The 17,405-nt window shown below is 46.2% G+C and overlaps 1 protein-coding gene across 1 annotated transcript in view; it reads left to right on the plus strand.

The window, feature by feature from the left end:
- The first annotated feature begins 2,234 nt into the window (after nt 1-2,234).
- The window catches only part of IQGAP2 (IQ motif containing GTPase activating protein 2), a 286,934-nt gene continuing 271,763 nt past the window's right edge, over nt 2,235-17,405 (plus strand). The window contains exon 1 of the mRNA XM_019929807.3: nt 2,235-2,655. Within this exon, the coding sequence (XP_019785366.2) occupies nt 2,610-2,655 (46 nt within the window). The 5' untranslated portion in view covers nt 2,235-2,609. The remainder of the gene's footprint in view (nt 2,656-17,405) is intronic.

A 17,405-nucleotide genomic window follows, 5' to 3' on the forward strand; every position in this document is an offset into this window, starting at 1 on the left:
CTTCTGCCAGAGCCCCTTCCACCAGGTATCAGCACCTTCCAGCTGCCCCACTCAAATCCATCCTATAACCTGCTGCAAGAGTCCCCTTCCCTATACTCCCTTGCATCATGCAGCTCCCGTACCCCAAACCTTTGAGCTCTCAAATGCTTCTGTGATAATATCCCGTCCTCTTTGCCCATATTCAGTGTCCTCCATGATCTGATATCAGCTTCAAATCTCCCACCTTCAACCAACCTCATGCCCCACTCCATTGTCCCTTGTCGTTGCCTGTCCTCCAGGAGTAGGCATTCTCCTTCCAACTCTTCTTCAAGGTCTACCTCAAACCGTATGTTCAAACCCTATCACCTTCCTTGACCATTCCAGTTTACAGTGACTTTCCTAACACCTCTAAATACATAGACTACGCACTCTTTCTTTTTTCTTTTTTTTTGTCTACACCGCGCAGCATGTGGGATCTTAGTTCCCTCACCAGGGATCAAACCCTGGCCCCTGCAGTGGAAGCTCCAGAGTCCTAACCACTGGACCACTAGGGAATTCCCTAAACTACCCACTTATTTGGGTCCCAAATCATACGCTCATACTGAAAATTGATATGTGTGAGCTCTAATTGTAGTACTTAATACATGGAATCATAGAGGTGAAATGAACTTGAGATATCTGATTCAACATGTCCAGAAACACAGGAAATTCCCCTTGAACATGCCCCTGTCTGAGTGAACACTGACTGACAGGGTGCTGTGCCTCAAAATGTGGCCATTTCACCTTTGAATTGCTCTTATAAAAAGAGGCATCTGCTTATTTATTTATTTTTGGCTGCATTGGGTCTTTGTTGCTGCACGCGGGCTTTCTCTAGTTGTGGCGAGCGGGGGCTACTCTTCCTTGCGGTGAGCGAGCTTCTCATTGCTGTGGCTTCTCTTGTTGCAGAGCACGGGCTCTAGGTGCACAAGCTTTAGTAGTTGTGGCACGTGGGCTCAGTAGCTGTGGCTCACGGGCTCTAGTGCGCAGGCTCAGTAGTTGTGGCGCATGGGCTTAGCTGCTCTGCGGCATGGGGGAATCTTCCCAGACCAGGGCTCAAACCCATGTCCCCTGCATTGGCAGGAGGATTCTTAACCACTGCGCCACCAGGGAAGCCCGAGGCATCTGCTTTTTAAGGGAGAAAAGGCCCACTCAGCCCATTCCAACCAGGGGAGTGGGATAGAACCTCCTTGCTCTCCCATGGGAAGACACTTCCCTGAGTCCAGCTGAGATGCCTCGTGCTTATTTTCTAACATTACAGGGGAACTTGTTAGAAATGCAGATCCATGAGCCCCAGTCCAGACCCAACTGAACTGGAAAGTCTGAGGGTAGGCCCCCAGAATCTGAGTTTCAACAAGTTTGAGAAGGACTGCAGCTCCCACGTGAAATGGAAACCAGCTGGCCACCCTCTATCTTTGCAGACTACAAAATGGTTAGTGTCAGTATGCCACCTTTTCTCCAACGAAATCATCTCTTATAACTCCAATTAGTTTATTTAGCCAGCCAATTATTTTATTTAGCAACCCATACATTCCACATTTGACAAGCAGGTGAGGACACGGGTTTAGAAGAGTCCACATTCCTCCAGATCTTATCACTCTGAGGCACAAAGAGAAAAATAGCTCCAGGTGACTGCATGAACACAAAACAACCCCCCCCCCCCCGAAATCTTTAAAAACTGCCACAGGTAGTTTAGTTTCCTTAAAAGCTAAGCCGGAAAAGGTTTTTGTGGTGTGCGACCCCAGCTGGGCTGGGCGACAGTTCTGTACTTGGGGGAGGGCAGCGGGCCCAAGGTGATCCGAGGATGACTCGCAGTTGTGTTTTGAGTGGTTGCTCAGCGATTGTTTATCTTGTCCCTCCAGCAAACACACACTCTCAGTTTCTGGTCATGAAAGGGGAACCCGGTATTTTGTAGACAAGGAGTCACAGAAGCAACGTTCGAGGGGAAAAAAGAAAAAAGGAAAAAAAAAAAAAGTCAAGGCGCAATCTCCCCAGACGAAAAGGAACCGCGCTGTTTGTCCTTCTGTAACCGAGCAACACCCTGGGCGGCTGGGGCTGGCTGTGTCTTCTGCGGTTTCTCTTGCTCTTCTCCGCAGAGGTTCACTTCCACCCTCTAAACGCTCCACAAGTGAAAAAGCAGGCGGGGCGGCCGCGGGCCCCACTGGCAGGGGATCCCGGCCCAGGGCCCCGTGCAGCCCCTTCCTCCAGCCGCGGGGCCGGACAGGGGCGGGTCCAGGCGGCCGGGCGCTGCGCCCCGCGCGCGGTAGAGGTCGCTGCGCCGCGGCGCGCGCTCTCACCGCGGTGGATAACGGGGCCGGGCTGTAGGAGAAAGGAAACCTGCCCGGGAGGCGGCGGCGGCGGCCCGGAGCGAGCGAGGGAGGAGAGTTCACTTTTGCTCCGGTGTCAGCGCGCGGCGGCGGCAGCGGGCGCTGACGAGGGAGCACCGAGCGAGCGGGGCGCCCATCTCGGGGCGGCCAGGGGAGGGCCGCGAGAGGCCGGATACTAGCGCGCCGGCTGGGCGCGGAGCGGCGAGCCTGGCCAGCGAGGGGAGCCGCGGGGGGCGCGCCGCGTGCGGGCCCCCGGAACCGCGCAGGATGCCCCACGAGGAGCAGCCGTCCCTGCAGAGACCCCGCTACGGCTGTAAGTGCGCCGGGCGCGCGGGGTTCCACTGGCCTTGGGGAGCTCTCTCCCTACGGGAGGGTTGGAGAAACCGAGGGAGCCGGGTGCGCGCCGCGGAGGAACCGGAGGGCAGCGGCTGGGTGGCTGGCAAAGTTGGGAGCTGGAGTTGCAAAGGCTAGTGAGCGGCGTCCTCCCGCTCTCCCCACAAATTCCTAATCCCCAGCTGGCACCCCAGTCCTCTACCCCGCACACCCCACCGTGGCGCGAGGCAGAGCTGGGTCTGCGCCCTGGGACACACCAAGTTGGGCGTTTAAGGGTATCAGGTGAGGAGCCCTCGGAGCTCCTGGACGTTGCCGGCTCGGGCCAGGGGGTGGCGTAAGGGACCCTTTTCTTCCAACTCAGAGGGGAGGAAAGTTTGTTTGCTGTGGCTGCAGGTGGGCTCCGCTAGTAGTGTGCCCGCGCATTCTGCTACTAGCAACGTCGGCTTTCCTGGAAGGGGCGGTGTTTCCTCCTACCCCGCCCCCTCGTGCTTCACCTGGGCCGCAAGAGCCAGTTTGGGCCCCACAGGTGGGAGTCCTTTCCTGCTGCGGCTGAAAGGGACACCTCGCCCATCCCCCCCGTGCGGCGCGCGGGAGGATTGCAGCCGGGACAGGACGCGGCGCTGGGCTCCCCGGGATCCGGTTGGAGCCGCGTGACTTGAATGAGGTAGTGTCGATTACCCAGCCAGGGTCTACCCTCGGAAAGAGGTTGCTTTGGCGGATCTTGAGTGGATAGAGCCAGATGAGAACTAACCACACGGCTTCATGTGCAGAGTTCAGAGTCTTTACCAAACCTGTGTCAGGAAGTATTTCCTTTAAAACAAACAGAAAGTTGGCACGCTCTCTCAACAGGGTTGGCCCTGTCAGTGATCCCTGTGGCGGATCACAGGTTAATCTTTTGCCCAGGCTGGCCTTGGTGGCAGGGGTACCAGGCTTGGGTTAAGATAGTGAACCCTGCTGCATGTTTTGTGGTTCTGGCTGGTTGTGAGGGCCACAGGCTTGCCTAATAAAGGGGAGTAGTCACCGTGCTCACCCTCCCTTTCCTCCCCGCCAGTCTTGGAATGGAGCATCAGAGATGAGAAGTTAATTTTCCCAGGTGACCTTTTCTGTGTCAGCCAGTGAGGAGGCAGCCTGAGGAGTCAGCTGCAGCCTCTGTACTCTAGGGAAATGTATTTAACAAGTAACCCGGCCCTGCCCTTTGCAGCCTTAGTTTGCACTTTGCCTAACCAACACAGAGGGCAGAGTTCCTTGCGGTGGGATGTGCTCATCCCGAGTGGTGTCAACCATCTTCAGATAGGTGAAAGTCCTTTATGTGTCAGGCTCCCAGAATGTATGGTAGCTTCACTGTGTCAAATGATAAGATGGCCACAATGTGTAGAAACTAGGCGAGTATGAATTTAAAAATGCGTTTTGATATCACATTTTAAACCACGATCTGTTTGCTGTGTCGTCCCTCACTAGTTCAGCATGCTGGGCAAACTTGCAGTGCCTGCAGTGCATTAATGTGGCAATTCCATCTGTTTCCCTGCGTGAGTGTCTGTGATGGCCCTTGGTTTTCATTGAATGCACCTGTAGTTTTAGAGCGCTCTTAGAAGCGGCAGTCTAGGAGAGTCAGATCCCACAAGCATGAAGAGCATCGCACATCGGCACATAGCCCCTTTTTTTGGAAATTCTCGTCCAGCTTTTCTCACGAGTCTGGTGTAATAGGTGATGTGCCGTCTTGTTGGAAGTTATTTTGTGAGGTGTTTCTGTAGAACAAAGATGAAATATTAGCTCACTAATGTAATTCTGCAGAGAAGATACGGAGAAAGGAAAAGGGTGAAGCTGCTATACTAATTTAGACGTGAGTAGAATATTATATTACAACCAGAGTATCTTTCTACAATCAAAACTAAATTTAATTGAAAGTTATGCATAGGCATGATTTGCAAAATCATTTTTGTGCTGTTGTAACAAACTGTGATGTATTTGCTAAAGGAGTTCTGAAAACACGTTGCCACCACGATCTGTCAAAAGTTTTATTCCAGTTACTTGAGAGTTAAAAAGACCAGCGATAGCAAAGAGGGGCTTTGTGACTAGATGTAGATGATTTCACTCATCACTGATGATCCAGTCAGCATTTAAGTGGCTCCTGTGGGTCAGTAATCAATATGTCTGTGGCAGGAATTGTGGTTTTCTACCCTCTGCAAAACTTCTTTCCTTTCATGAGAAACGTTGTAAATGATGTGTTTCACTATTTGCTTCTCTTTAAAAGTGTAGCATAAGCCCAGCATGGGTGTGTTTATGTGTGTGTTGCAGGGGAAGGTTCTGGCTGATGCTCTGAGCTTTTGACTGATGCTCTGGTCTGCATGGTGAGATTTCTGAATCAACTGGTAACTGGTGTGTTTCAGTGGTCAACACAACTAAGCCTCTTATCCCTTTCCCAGTACTAGAAATTGAAGTTCTGAACTGTTAAATTCAGGTGTGTAAAACAGGGTTGAGGGCTTCCCTGGTGGCGCAGTGGTTGAGAATCCGCCTGCCGATGCAGGGGACATGGGTTCGTGCCCCGGTCCGGGAAGATCCCACATGCCACGGAGCGGCTGGGCCCGTGAGCCATGGCCGCTGAGCCTGCGCGTCCGGAGCCTGTGCTCCGCAACGGGAGAGGCCACAGCAGTGAGAGGCCCGCGTACAGCAAACAAAACAAAACAAAACAAAAAAAAAACACAGGATTGAATACATCTGTGTTTAGGGCAGCTTGGTTCTAACGGTCTATCAGTGCTTTCCTTTGGAGGCAGAGGGATGTATGCAGTGTTGCCCTGCAATGCTGTCTGTAATAGACAAAAAGTCAAGTCCCTCCTACATGCAACTAATGTTTTGGTTGAGCTTTTCAAAAGGTTCTTTCAGGTCACCAGCTAAAGTGTTATTTTAGTATGCCTTTAACTTTAATTACACATGCCCTTAGCCCAAATGACTTGTTTGGGAGAGTTTAAGCTTGTAATATCCAGTTTGTTGGAGAGTTTAGTGTTGCTTAAGGTGTTAGCAAACGCCTTTTTTCCTCTAGGGAACCATTGGTTTGCTTTTGCCCCTCACCTTCCACTCCATAAGCTTTTCAGCAGCTCATTTTATTTAAAAGGCTAGTATACAGGCAGATCTAATGCTTACCAAGTCTTCTCGGTAATCAAAGGAGAAACAAAGGCCACTCAACTTCTGATCTGAGTCAGGTAAGTCCTACAGGTTAGGCACTTAAGCATGGGGTGTGGAATTTAAGTTGGTGAATTTACCAAGTGCTTGTGTGTTTCACGTGCTCTTGTTATCACCTGCTTATTATGACCTCTGAGAGGGCCAGGGGTTTTCCCGAAGCTGAAACCCCATGATACTGTCTCAAAACCCCACAGCTAGCTGGTGACAGAGGGAGTTTGGAAGCCAGTGCTGTCAGACCCTGAAGCCTTTTCTTACTGGCTGTTGCCATTTGCTTCTCTTGACTCATCAAACGGGGCTTCGCCCCTCCTATCTCTCTGTTTCAGGTGTTTGTCCTGATTTTATCAAACTGCAGAAACCTGTAGCCATTTGGATAGTGTGCTCTTTTAAAAGAAGATGGGTGGTATTCTCTCGAGTTTAATTTGGTTTTTTTACCCCTAAGGAAAAGTATGAAAGAATACATGGGCTTTTCGTAGAGTACATCTAGACTTCATTAAAACATTCTATGTGTATGCAGAGACATCCCATCTCATTGTGAGGCACTGAAATGAAAGAAAGACTTTTCCATAATATAGCTGCATGCTCCAGTGATTCCAAATAGGATAATTTGTAAAACATACTTTATCACATATACTGGCCATGCCTTAAAGTCTAGGGTTGATGAGAAATCAAGCGGAAGTTTGCAGGGGGTTGGCTGACCAGTGAGCCGAGGCTTTTTCCCTTTAGTGTTCCATTTCGTTTTTCTCCCTTGAAAGGCAGAATGGCGTCAGTGAAGTGGCAAAAGCTGTGGTGTTGAGTAGATCCTAGTTGAAATCCTGATTTGGCCATTAACTGCCTGAGTAGCCTTGGGGGTTTCTCTTATACCTTGAAGGATGGTGTTTTCCACTCCTGTGACAGTGGCTGGTGTGGTTCCTTGCACATAGTGCTAAACACATTGTAGTGACATCAGTCAATTGAGCACCTAACATGTACAACACATTGCCGACGAAGGGAAAATGACTGAGATGGTTACAGCTTTACAGCTTATAAGAGAATCTGGAAGATGAAGAGTAATGCCTATACTTTTACTAGTGTACTTCCAAGTTCTGTGGAAGTGAAGACACGAGAGTGATGGATTTGGGTGGGGAAATGGGAAGGCGTCATGAAGGTTGTGACCACGACCTGGAGGGAGGTCAGAGGGAAAACTGAAAGGCGTTCCCGTGTGTTTGTTGCATGAGTATTCTGGGGGGGGGGATGACGCTTAGGAGGTGTGGATAGGTGCTGTGGGAAGGAGGTGTAGCCAGAGGGGAATTTATCATGGAATCCTTTATTTGTAGGCAACAAAAGGCAGAGCTGTCCTAAGAGTAGCTTAATCTAGTCTCTCACTGAAGTATCTCGCTCTTTGAGAGGTCTTTTTTTTGGCAAGTGACCTGATGAAGTGGGAAGGGTGAGTGTGCTTGGAATGCATGGGGTTGGAAAGAGCAGGAGGGTGGGTGAGGTTTGGGGACGTGTGCATCGGGGGGTGCCCTCTCTCTCGTTGCTCAGAGGACCCTTCACCATGCTTCTAGGTTGGGGAATTCTTTTTGCTGCCAGGTTGGTTCTGCCAGATAGTTCCGCCAGATAGTTCCAGTTGGGATAGGCTAGAAGTGAATCATGATGATGCTTCTGGACCTGGTGGCATCCAACGAATACAAAGAGAGGTAGGTCTGGACCCTCACCGGAGCCTAACAGACTCCAGCCAGGGAGACAGACAGCTAACTCCAAACCATTTCAGAACGTAAATTCTCTGAAAACAGGTTAAAAAAAAAAAATGGTGTAGTTACAGCAGGGCAAGGACAGCGAAATTATCTAGGGGGTAGGGTTTCTTCTCCCTCTTTTTTTCCTCATACTCTCCATTACTTAATGGCAATTTTGACTTCTGAAATGTCACTGGACATTTAGGGCAGTCACAGGAGAACATCTCAGTTTGGTTGAAAGTGGCTAATGCCGAGTTTCCAGCTCATTAGCAGGTCCTCAGATTGGACTACACTCTCACTGGATTCTCCCTTAACTTTACAGTCATGGGTTGTGCATGGCCCTTCTTTCCAAGGTGACCAAGGGCACTGACGGCTGTTTCTCCGGTCAGTGCAGTGGCTTTGCTGGAGCAGTTCCTGGAGCAGCAAGGGCTGTAGAGCATCACCTGGGAACCTGTTGGAAAGGCGAATCCCCTGCCCCACCCAGACCTCCTGAGTCGGGCAGTGTGTGTGGGGGGGTCCTACAAGGGCTTCTGGTGCACTGGTCTAGTGCAAGGGTGAAAAAACATCCCTAATACACAGATTACCCTCTCCACAGTGCTTGCAGGTTTTTGTCATGTAAGTAAAAACACGTGAGCACGTCACCAAATGCTTTATTTACAGTGTGCCTTGTGTGTTTGACTTGAGCACACACATGCATGGCATACAAACCCCGGCATTGATTTCTGGACAGGTTTGTGTTTAGTTTATAGGATCTGTTTCGGTATGGCGTTAAGGTTGCTTTTCTCCCTTCTGGGAAACAAATGTGATTTAGAAGATAAAGTGCCAAATCTCCACTAACTAGGGATTAAGTGACATCAACTCCCCAGGGATCTCTAGGGGGAGGTGGTGCTCTCTGGAGCCATTGGGAAGGCTGAGTGAGCTGGGGAACCTGTTTGTGGAATAAGGAAGGTCCCAATCCTGGCCATTCTGGACTTTAATCCTTGTAGGGTGGGGCCTGGACAGTAAGGGTTGAAAGTTGTCTCTTCCCTCCATTTTTTTTATCCAGGACAACTTCAAGTGTTCTTCATTCATTCACAACTTTGAGAGCAGTTGAGTATGTTAACAGAGATACTATCTGATAGGAATTAGTGCACCTAGGTCATGCCCACATTACAGAAAATTACTGATCTGTTTATTTTTCTATTGATTAAAGATAGGAGGACAGTCCTCTGATTTTTTTGCTTAGGATCCCCAAAGAGGACTTTTAATTGTTCTGCTTTTTCCATTACTCCTGAATCTCTAAAGAAGGACATTTTTATATCATTTTTTGCACATTAAGGCAGATTAGTTCCTGATAATTTGGGCTCACTTCTCATTTTATTGCCAATATGAACTCAGTCTTACATAATGTTCAGGCAGATCCTTAGTCATCTTCATATAAATGGACTTGATTTGCATGTGATTGAAGCAACAGATGTTTGAAATACTTAAGGAATGCTTAGGTTCAGTACCTCGCTGGTAACCTGGAACCCTGGTACCTAGAAGACACTCAGTCAATATTTGCTGTTGTGACAGATTTTGCTTAAAGTGTCAGCACTGCACTGTTGGTCTGAATGAGGAACTTGTTTCTATTATCTGTTAAATTAAAGATAATCTCAAGAGTTTGACTGCCAGGCAAATATTTAATGTTGAGTTAAATTTGCTTTCACCCTCTGTGGAACCTAGGCAAGTTATTTTAATTTCTCTGTGCTTCCGTTTCCACCCCTCTAAAGTGTAGATGGGAAAGTGCATGCTCGGAGGGTTAAATGATTCAACGCACATTCAGAATGTGTCTCCATAGTGCCCGCACTTGACTGGTGGGGGAGGGGTGGCAGTAGTATTGCTCTCATCTCTGCTGCCCCTTGCCTGTCTCCCCACCTCCTTGCCCTCTTCTCACTTTAACAGAAGGTGGATTTAAAATCTTGGCCCCATATATGTTTTTTAAATTGAGATATAATTGACATAAACATCCCATGCTTTCTTGAACGTATATACTCAACGGGAAAATAGTTATCTATATGGAAGTGGAGTCAGTCTATCAGTTTGGGTGGAGATCAAATTCTTGTTCATGTATACTTAAAAAAAAACCAGCTAACGTGTTCTTTTGCTGACTGTTAACAAATAAAGTTGGATGGTGGGTTGGATTTCTGCGCTGCATTGTTTTATCATCTTAAAAGTGGTTGCGGAATTGTCACTAGCATACCTGAGTGAGGAATTATTCTGCAGTTACTACGCAACCTGTTGTCTCATTTCAGGGTTAAGTTGATCATAGCTGCTGCGGCTGGTTTGAAAGCCCAAGGGTTCATGACACTATCGAGATAGGAAGAAGCTGCTTGAAATAAGTGTTAATCTTCATGCCTAATTCAGATTGTGGAGTTTGGCTTTGATGAGAGCGTCGTCCAACCTTCTGGTCAACCTAGTACTGTGGGGATTTAGAAGGGGGTTGAGCAAGAGGAGGAGGAAGTGTGCTGGGTTCATTTGACATCCCTCAGGATCCCTTACTGCCTCTAGAAAGATAGTGAAACTTTAGGTTCATGGGCCAGTGAAGTTCAACTTAGAGGAATAATTGGGATATTGGAGCCATTGGAAGTAGAGAATCTTGGTTGCTTCTTGTGTCCCCACATTCAGATTACTCATTCATTCTGCTCTTCCCCCTTTCTTCTACCAGGGTTTTGTTTTGTTTTTTGTTTTTTCCAGGAAGTTTCATACAAATGTTTCCTATCGACCCTTCTACTCCTCATCTCCCCCAGAAGGGAGCATTGGGAACAGCCAGACTTGCCTGGTTCCTACCTGGGTCCCTGGGTATGTCGGTCGCTTCCACATTCTTTGCCTCAGTCCTGAGCTGACCAGGCAGGCTTCGCAGGGTTGGGGTAAGGGACCCGGCAAGATGCCAGTCACATCATCAGCCTCACGGAGTATGAGTTCTCCGTTCACCCACCCCATAAACTCTGCTCCCCTCGTATCAAATTCAGAGCCTTGCTCATACTGCACTCTTAGGAAGTTTTTCCGAGAAATGGTCATTACATAGCTAACACAGATAGGCTCTCACTTCCGTTCTGTTTCTACTAATGATTTTTATTTTCCAAAGGAAAAAATATTCATTTAAAAAGAGTGAGGCCTTCTTTCTAGATTAAAATTATCCAGTGCTTAAAATTACCTGAAAGCTATACCATACTCCCTTAATCCTTGTCCATTTTTATTTCCTTTATGCTTTTTTTAGGCCTCTTCCCCCTCCCTCCCTCAGTTTTTTTTTTTAAAGATTCAGTTGTAATATTTAAAGTCATAAAATTTTAAATATATAAAAAAATAAAGAGAATGTATAAAGATACAGTTATCTGTCCATGAGAACCAGGGACGCATGAGTCCTTTCCTTGCTTTGGCACTGATTCTGGGGACAGTTTCAGAGCTTTCCTCCTCAGTTCTGCAATAGAATATATGCTGTTGTCAGTTTGAATTGGCCAACAGTTTGGAGGGTTGTGCTTTTGTATTATTCAAAGTAGACTCTGGTTGTTAACTTTGCGCATTTGATTAGGTGAACTCTGAGAAAGAAATGGAACTTATAATGTGCTTCTGTGTAGTGGTTTTGAAATCTTTGAAAATGTGTACCTTTGATCTGTTGAGTAGGACACACAAAATCCAGCAACCAAACAGGGAAGATAGACTTAACCTATGTACTCATGAATATCTTTAGAAGGTTATGCAAACATCTTTTTAGAGGTTACCTTTGGGGAGAGAGACTGAGGGCAAGGGTGAGAATATTATTTGAATTGTTTTTACCACGTATTACCTTTCAAAAAATAAAGCAAATGTGTTTTGAAAAATATTGTACTACATTGGGACTTCGCTGGTGGCACAGTGGGTAAGAAAATGCCTGCCAGTGCAGGGGACATGGGTTTGATCCCTGGTCCGGGAAGATCCCCTGTGCCGCGGAGCAACTAAGCCCGTGAGCCACAACTACAGAGCCTGTGCTCTAGAGCCTGTGAGCCACAACTACTGAGCCCACGTGCCACAACTACCGAAGCCCATGAGCCTAGAGCCCGTGCTCCGCAACAAGAGAAGCCACTGCAATGAGGAGCCCGCGCACCACAACGAAGAGTAGCCCCCACTCGCCCGCACTCACCACAACTAGAGAAAGCCCGTGCGCAGCAACGAAGACCCAAAGCAGCCAAAAATAAATTAATTAAAAAAACAAATATTGTACTACATTGGGACTTACCTGTGGTGCAGTGGTTAAGAATCTGCCTGCCAATGCCGGGGACATGGGTTTGAGCCCTGGTCCGGGAAGATCCCACATGCCATGGAGCAGCTAAGCCCATGTGCCACAACTACTGAGCCTGCGCTCTAGAGCTTGTGAGCCACAACTACTGAGACCATGTGCCACAACTCCTGAGCCCACATGCCACAACTACTGAAGCCCGCACGCCTAGAGCCCGTGCTCTGCAACAAGTGAAGCCACCCCAACGAGAAGCCCGTGTACCACAATGAAGAGTAGCCCCCAGCTCACCACAACTAGAGAAAGCCTGCGCACAGCAGCAAAGACCCAACACAGCCAAAAATAAATAAATAATAAAAATAAATTTATTAAAAATTGTACTACATTGATGACTCCGAGAATAACATGGATAAAATAGAACAGCAATAAAATCCATGAGGGTCACAACTGTGTCTTTTGGTCACTGCTGTATCCCCAGTGTCTGGCATATAAGTCATTCAACATGTCAGCAGTAGTTCTTTCTAGGTAATGAGATAATGGGTGAACTTAAAAAAAAGTGTTTTCTTCTTCTCCAAATTTTCTACTATAAAAATGGTTTTGTTTTGTTTTTTCAGACAAAGAAAAAAGACACTTTATTAATTTTATGTGCATAATTACATTCTTTAGTTATTTTTTTAAACATCTTTATTGGAGTATAATTGCTTTACAATGGTGTGTTAGTTTCTGTTGTATAAAAAAGCGAATCAGCTATACATATACATATATCCCCACATCTTCTCCCTCTTGTGTCTCCCTCCCACCCTCCCTATCCCACCCCTCTAGGTGGTCACAAAGCACCGAGCTGATCTCCTTGTGCTATGCGGCTGCTTCCTACTAGCTATCTATTTTACATTTGGTAGTGTATATATGTCCATGCCACTCTCACTTCGTCCCAGCTTACCCTTCCCCCTCCTTGTATCCTCAGGTCCATGCTCTAGTAGGTCTATGTCTTTATTCCCATCTAGCCCCTGGGTTCTTCAGAAATTTTTTTTTTCTTTTTATATATGTATGTTAGCATACGGTATTTGTTTTTCCCTTTCTGACTTACTTCACTCTGTATGACAGACTCTAGGTCCATCCACCTCACTACAGATAACTCAATTTCATTTCTTTTTATGGCTGAGTAATATTCCATTGTATATATGTGCGGCATCTTTATCCATTCAACTGTCGATGGACACTTAGGTTGTTTCCATCTCTGGGCTATTGTAAATAGAGGTGCAATGAACATTGTGGCACATGACTCTTTTTGAATTATGGTTTTCTCAGGGTATATGCCCAGTAGTGGGATTGCTGGGTCGTATGGTAGTTCTATTTTTAGTTTTTTAAGGAATCTCCATACTGTTCTCCATAGTGGCTGTATCAATTTTCATTCCCACCAACAGTGCAAAAGGGTTTCCTTTTCTCCACACCCTCTCCAGCATTTATTGTTTCTAGATTTTTTGATGATGGCCATTCTGACCAGTGTGAGATAGCTCATTGTAGTTTTGATTTGCATTTCTCTAATGATTAACGATGTTGAGCATTCTTTCATATGTTTGTTGGCAATCTGTATATCTTCTTTGGGGGAATGTCTGTTTAGGTCTTCTGCCCATTTTTGGATTGGGTTGTTTGTTTTTTTGATATTGAGCTGCATGAGCTGCTTGTAAATTTTGGAGATTAATCCTTTGTCAGTTGCTTCAAAAATGTTTTTATACTTAGAAAAGTTAGAACAGTTACCCTTTGCTACTCAAGATACAAAGTTATTGTTAGCTATGAACTTTGCCTTGAAAAAATTAGAGTCTGAAAAACAGGTCTGTTATTATGGGAAGGATTCAGTGGAGATCTAATTTTCTAGGGGGTGTGTGTGTGTGTGTGTGTGTGTGCGAGCGTGTGCGTGCGTGTGCGTGTACATGCGCACATGCTTGTGTGAGAGACAGAGATTGAAAGGCTAAAGTGTTGAGAGGTCCAGGATGCTCTAGTTAAGCTGTTGTAGTTGGGATCGAGATGATGAGAGGTTGGATGAAAACCATAAAGATAAGCAAGGTGAAGCAGGGAGCGGTGATAGGCAAAAATCCCAGGTGAGCAGTAGCTAATCAAAGTTTTTAAAATTTGTGAAGGGAAAGTGTGTGGGAAGCCGACTTGTAAAAGGCAGTGGATCAAGAAATAGTGTTCACAGTGAAATAAAGGTGGTTGACGTAAAAGCAGGGAGTTATTCTCCTGACTCAGGAGAACTCTCAAGCGCCTCACCGAGGTAGACCACTCGTTATTTTTTTATTCAACACGACGTGCTGGATGCTGTGTGTATGATGGAAGTTCCCCGGGGCTTGTAGACTAAATGCCTTCGGTAAAGTGTGAGCAGAGCCTTATATAAGATGGATAAGAAGCTTCGGAGTGTCCCTGAGCTGGAGGTGGCATTTGCTACTTTCATCACTCAAATGGGGAGGAAAACATTTGTGAACAGTACGCAGACAGAGCAAGGTGAGTCTCCCCCTTGGAAGCTGGCATCATCCCCTGAATTATGTTGTAGAACTGAGGTAGCTGGAATGGAAGTGTTGTCACCCTGGAGGGATGAGAGTCATGGGGCACTGTGACGGCAAGGGCAGCGCCTAGCATCTGAGGGCTTAGGTGGAGGTACCACTTACTGTATGGCATGGGGTATGGCTTCTCTGAGCTTCCGTCTACACATTTGAGAAGTGGGTTTATGTTTACCTCAAAAGGGGTGCGAGGTACGGGAGATTGCTCTGAAAACTGTTCAAGTGTTATATATGGGTGGTGTGGGGTAATTTAGCTGCTTACATGAATATCTCTTTCAGGTAGTCCTATTAGTGTTGAAAAGGGCTCATCACTCTATCGCCTACCTCAAAGGCAGTGCCACTTCAGTTTTATGACATAGGCTGTTTTTGGACCCATGTTTGAAATGAGGCTTTTTTTTCCCCCCTTCCTTCTCCAGTTTGAAAAGCAAAATTTTCGCTTTGGGTAGCAATATGTTTGAGATATAAGTTTTCTAAATCCTATTGTGTAATCTTTGGCCAGATTCTTCCTTATCTATCTAAACATTTGTCTTACTAGGCAGTGTAAATAATGAAAACATAAGGTGCCTCAAAGTTGAAAAGACATTTCAAGAGTGTCTTTGAGACCTCTGCTATAGGAGCATGTTTCTTAAAGGGAAACTATTTTATGAGACATGGGAACTCTACAATGAGGGGGGACAGTAAAGCTTGGGAGCCGCTTGTTTCCTAGTCTGTTGATAGAGCTCATTTCTTTACAAAGTTGAAATGTTGTGGCTTATTTTTAAGAAAAGTAAGGGAAGGGTGGAAGGTAGGGCAGCTGGGATCATTTGGGACTGAAGAAATTTCCCAGGGCCGCTGGGTATCAACAGTGGGCCACCCTCTTAGGTTAATTGCACATCTTTGGCTGTTATACACGCCATAATATCACATCTCGGTTTAGAGCTCTTTTAATTCCTAGTTGTCAACCTGACTGCCCATTATAATCTCCAGGGGAGCTTCACAAAGAAAACACTGATTCCCTGGATCCCAGCCCCCAGATGTTCTGTTTATTTGTGTGGGGGTAGAGCTCTGGCATAAACATTTTTATTTTGTTTTATTTTGATTTTTTTTTACTTAAAAAATTTTTGAGCCCTCAGAACCACAAAGAACGACACTTTGAATGTCCATGCCTTTCACTTAGCTTCACACTGTTAACATCCTGCTGCACCGTTGCATCTGCAGAGACTCTGACAGCTTAGCCCTAAATACTTCACGCATCTCACAGGCCAACAACAAGGATACTCTCCTCCACAACCCCATCTTCCGTACCACTGGTACCGTGCGTTCAAGTCTACCATCCACTTTTAAATTCTACACTAAGATCTTCCTCAACTGTACTTCATAGCCATTTTTTTGGATCCAGCGTCCAGTCAAGTGTCTCACATTGCCTTTGGCTGTCATGCCCCCCTCAGTCTTGCCCAGGCTGGAACAGTGCTTCCACTCCCTTTTAATTCAATGACATTGAATCCCCTAAGAAGCCCAGGTGCAATTCTTGGCATGAAAGCCTCATGAGTGACGACGTTTCCTCCCAGTACATCACATCAGAAGTCCACCATGTCCAACGTGTTACTACCAGTGATGAATAGATATTTTAAGAAATCTCCATAGGAGATTCCAGTGTGCGGCCAAGGTTTGAAATTCATTGAATTAATGAAAACCCCTTTCTCTGCGTGTACACGTGTTTGTCGTAAAGTACAGAGCATCAAGTTTACCATTTTAACCATTCTTAAGTGTAAGTGCAGTAGTGTTAGGTGTGCTCACATTTTTGTGCAACCATCCATCTCCAGAACTTTTTCATCTTCTCAAACTGACACTGTATCCATTCAACAATAGCTCCCCATTCCCCCCTCCTCCCATTGCCTGCAACCCACCCTTCTTTCTCTGTCTTTCTCTGCTTTTGACTACCCTCGATACATCATATGAGTGGAGTCATACAGTGTTTGTCCTTTTGTGAGTGGCTTGTTTCACTTAGTTTAGTGTCCTCGAGATTCATCCAAGTTGTACCATATATTAGAATTTCCTTCCATTTTAAGGCTGAATAATATTCTCTTGTACATATATACCATATTTTGTTTATTCGTCTGTTGATGGACAGCCTGGGTAGTTTCCCTTTTGGCTCTTGCAAATAATACTGCTATGAACATAGGTGTACAAGTATATACCTATGAACAAAAGTTTCCTTCTTTTGCATGTATACCCAGAAATGGGATTGCTCGATTGTATGGTAATTCTATGTTTAATTTGGAGGGAATTGCCCCACATCTCTCCCTTTTCAATTAAGTGAATTGAAGCCTCAGAAGAGTAAAATATCTTTGAGTTCAAGGGAGAACTCAGAATGCGGGCCTCTGGGCTCCTGTTCAGATGACCAGCCCAAGGTCATGTGTGGATCCCTCTTCATAGGGGATAAAGACCAATGTCTAGATGTGGCAAGATTTACTTCTTTGCAACCCCGGGTGGGAGGCAGGACAAGGGTTAGCATGTAGCATTTCATTTACATTATGCATAACCTTTAAGAGAGTTTAGCTTTTGGTTGATCATTTAAATAGTATTACTCCATAGACAAGGGGTTGCCTTTGGACTCTGTAAGTAGTGCAAAGGGAGGTAACTGGTTGCCTCTCTGGGGTGTATAGGATTTTTTTTTTAATATACAAATTTATTTATTTTATTTATTTACTTTTGGCTGCATTGGGTCTTTGTTGCTGTGTGCAGTCTTTCTCTAGTTGAGGTGAGCTGGGTCTACTCTTCGTTGTGGTGCACGGGCTTCTCATTGCGGTGGCTTCTCTTGTTGTGGAGCAGGGGCTCTAGAGCACAGGCTCAGTAGTTGTGGCGCATGGGCTTAGTTGCTCCATGGCATGTGGGATCTTCCCGGACCAGGGCTCAAACCCACGTCCCCTGCATTGACAGGCAGATTCTTAACCACCGCGCCACCAGGGAAGTCCTGGGTATATAGGATTTTGAGTATTGTTTTCATTTGTTAAGCTGGCTCCTCCAAATACAGTTAACCCTTGAAAACATGTGTTTGAACTGCTCAGGTCCACTT

This window comes from Tursiops truncatus, chromosome 3 (assembly GCF_011762595.2).
Source record: "Tursiops truncatus isolate mTurTru1 chromosome 3, mTurTru1.mat.Y, whole genome shotgun sequence".
Taxonomy (NCBI): Eukaryota; Metazoa; Chordata; class Mammalia; order Artiodactyla; family Delphinidae; genus Tursiops; species Tursiops truncatus.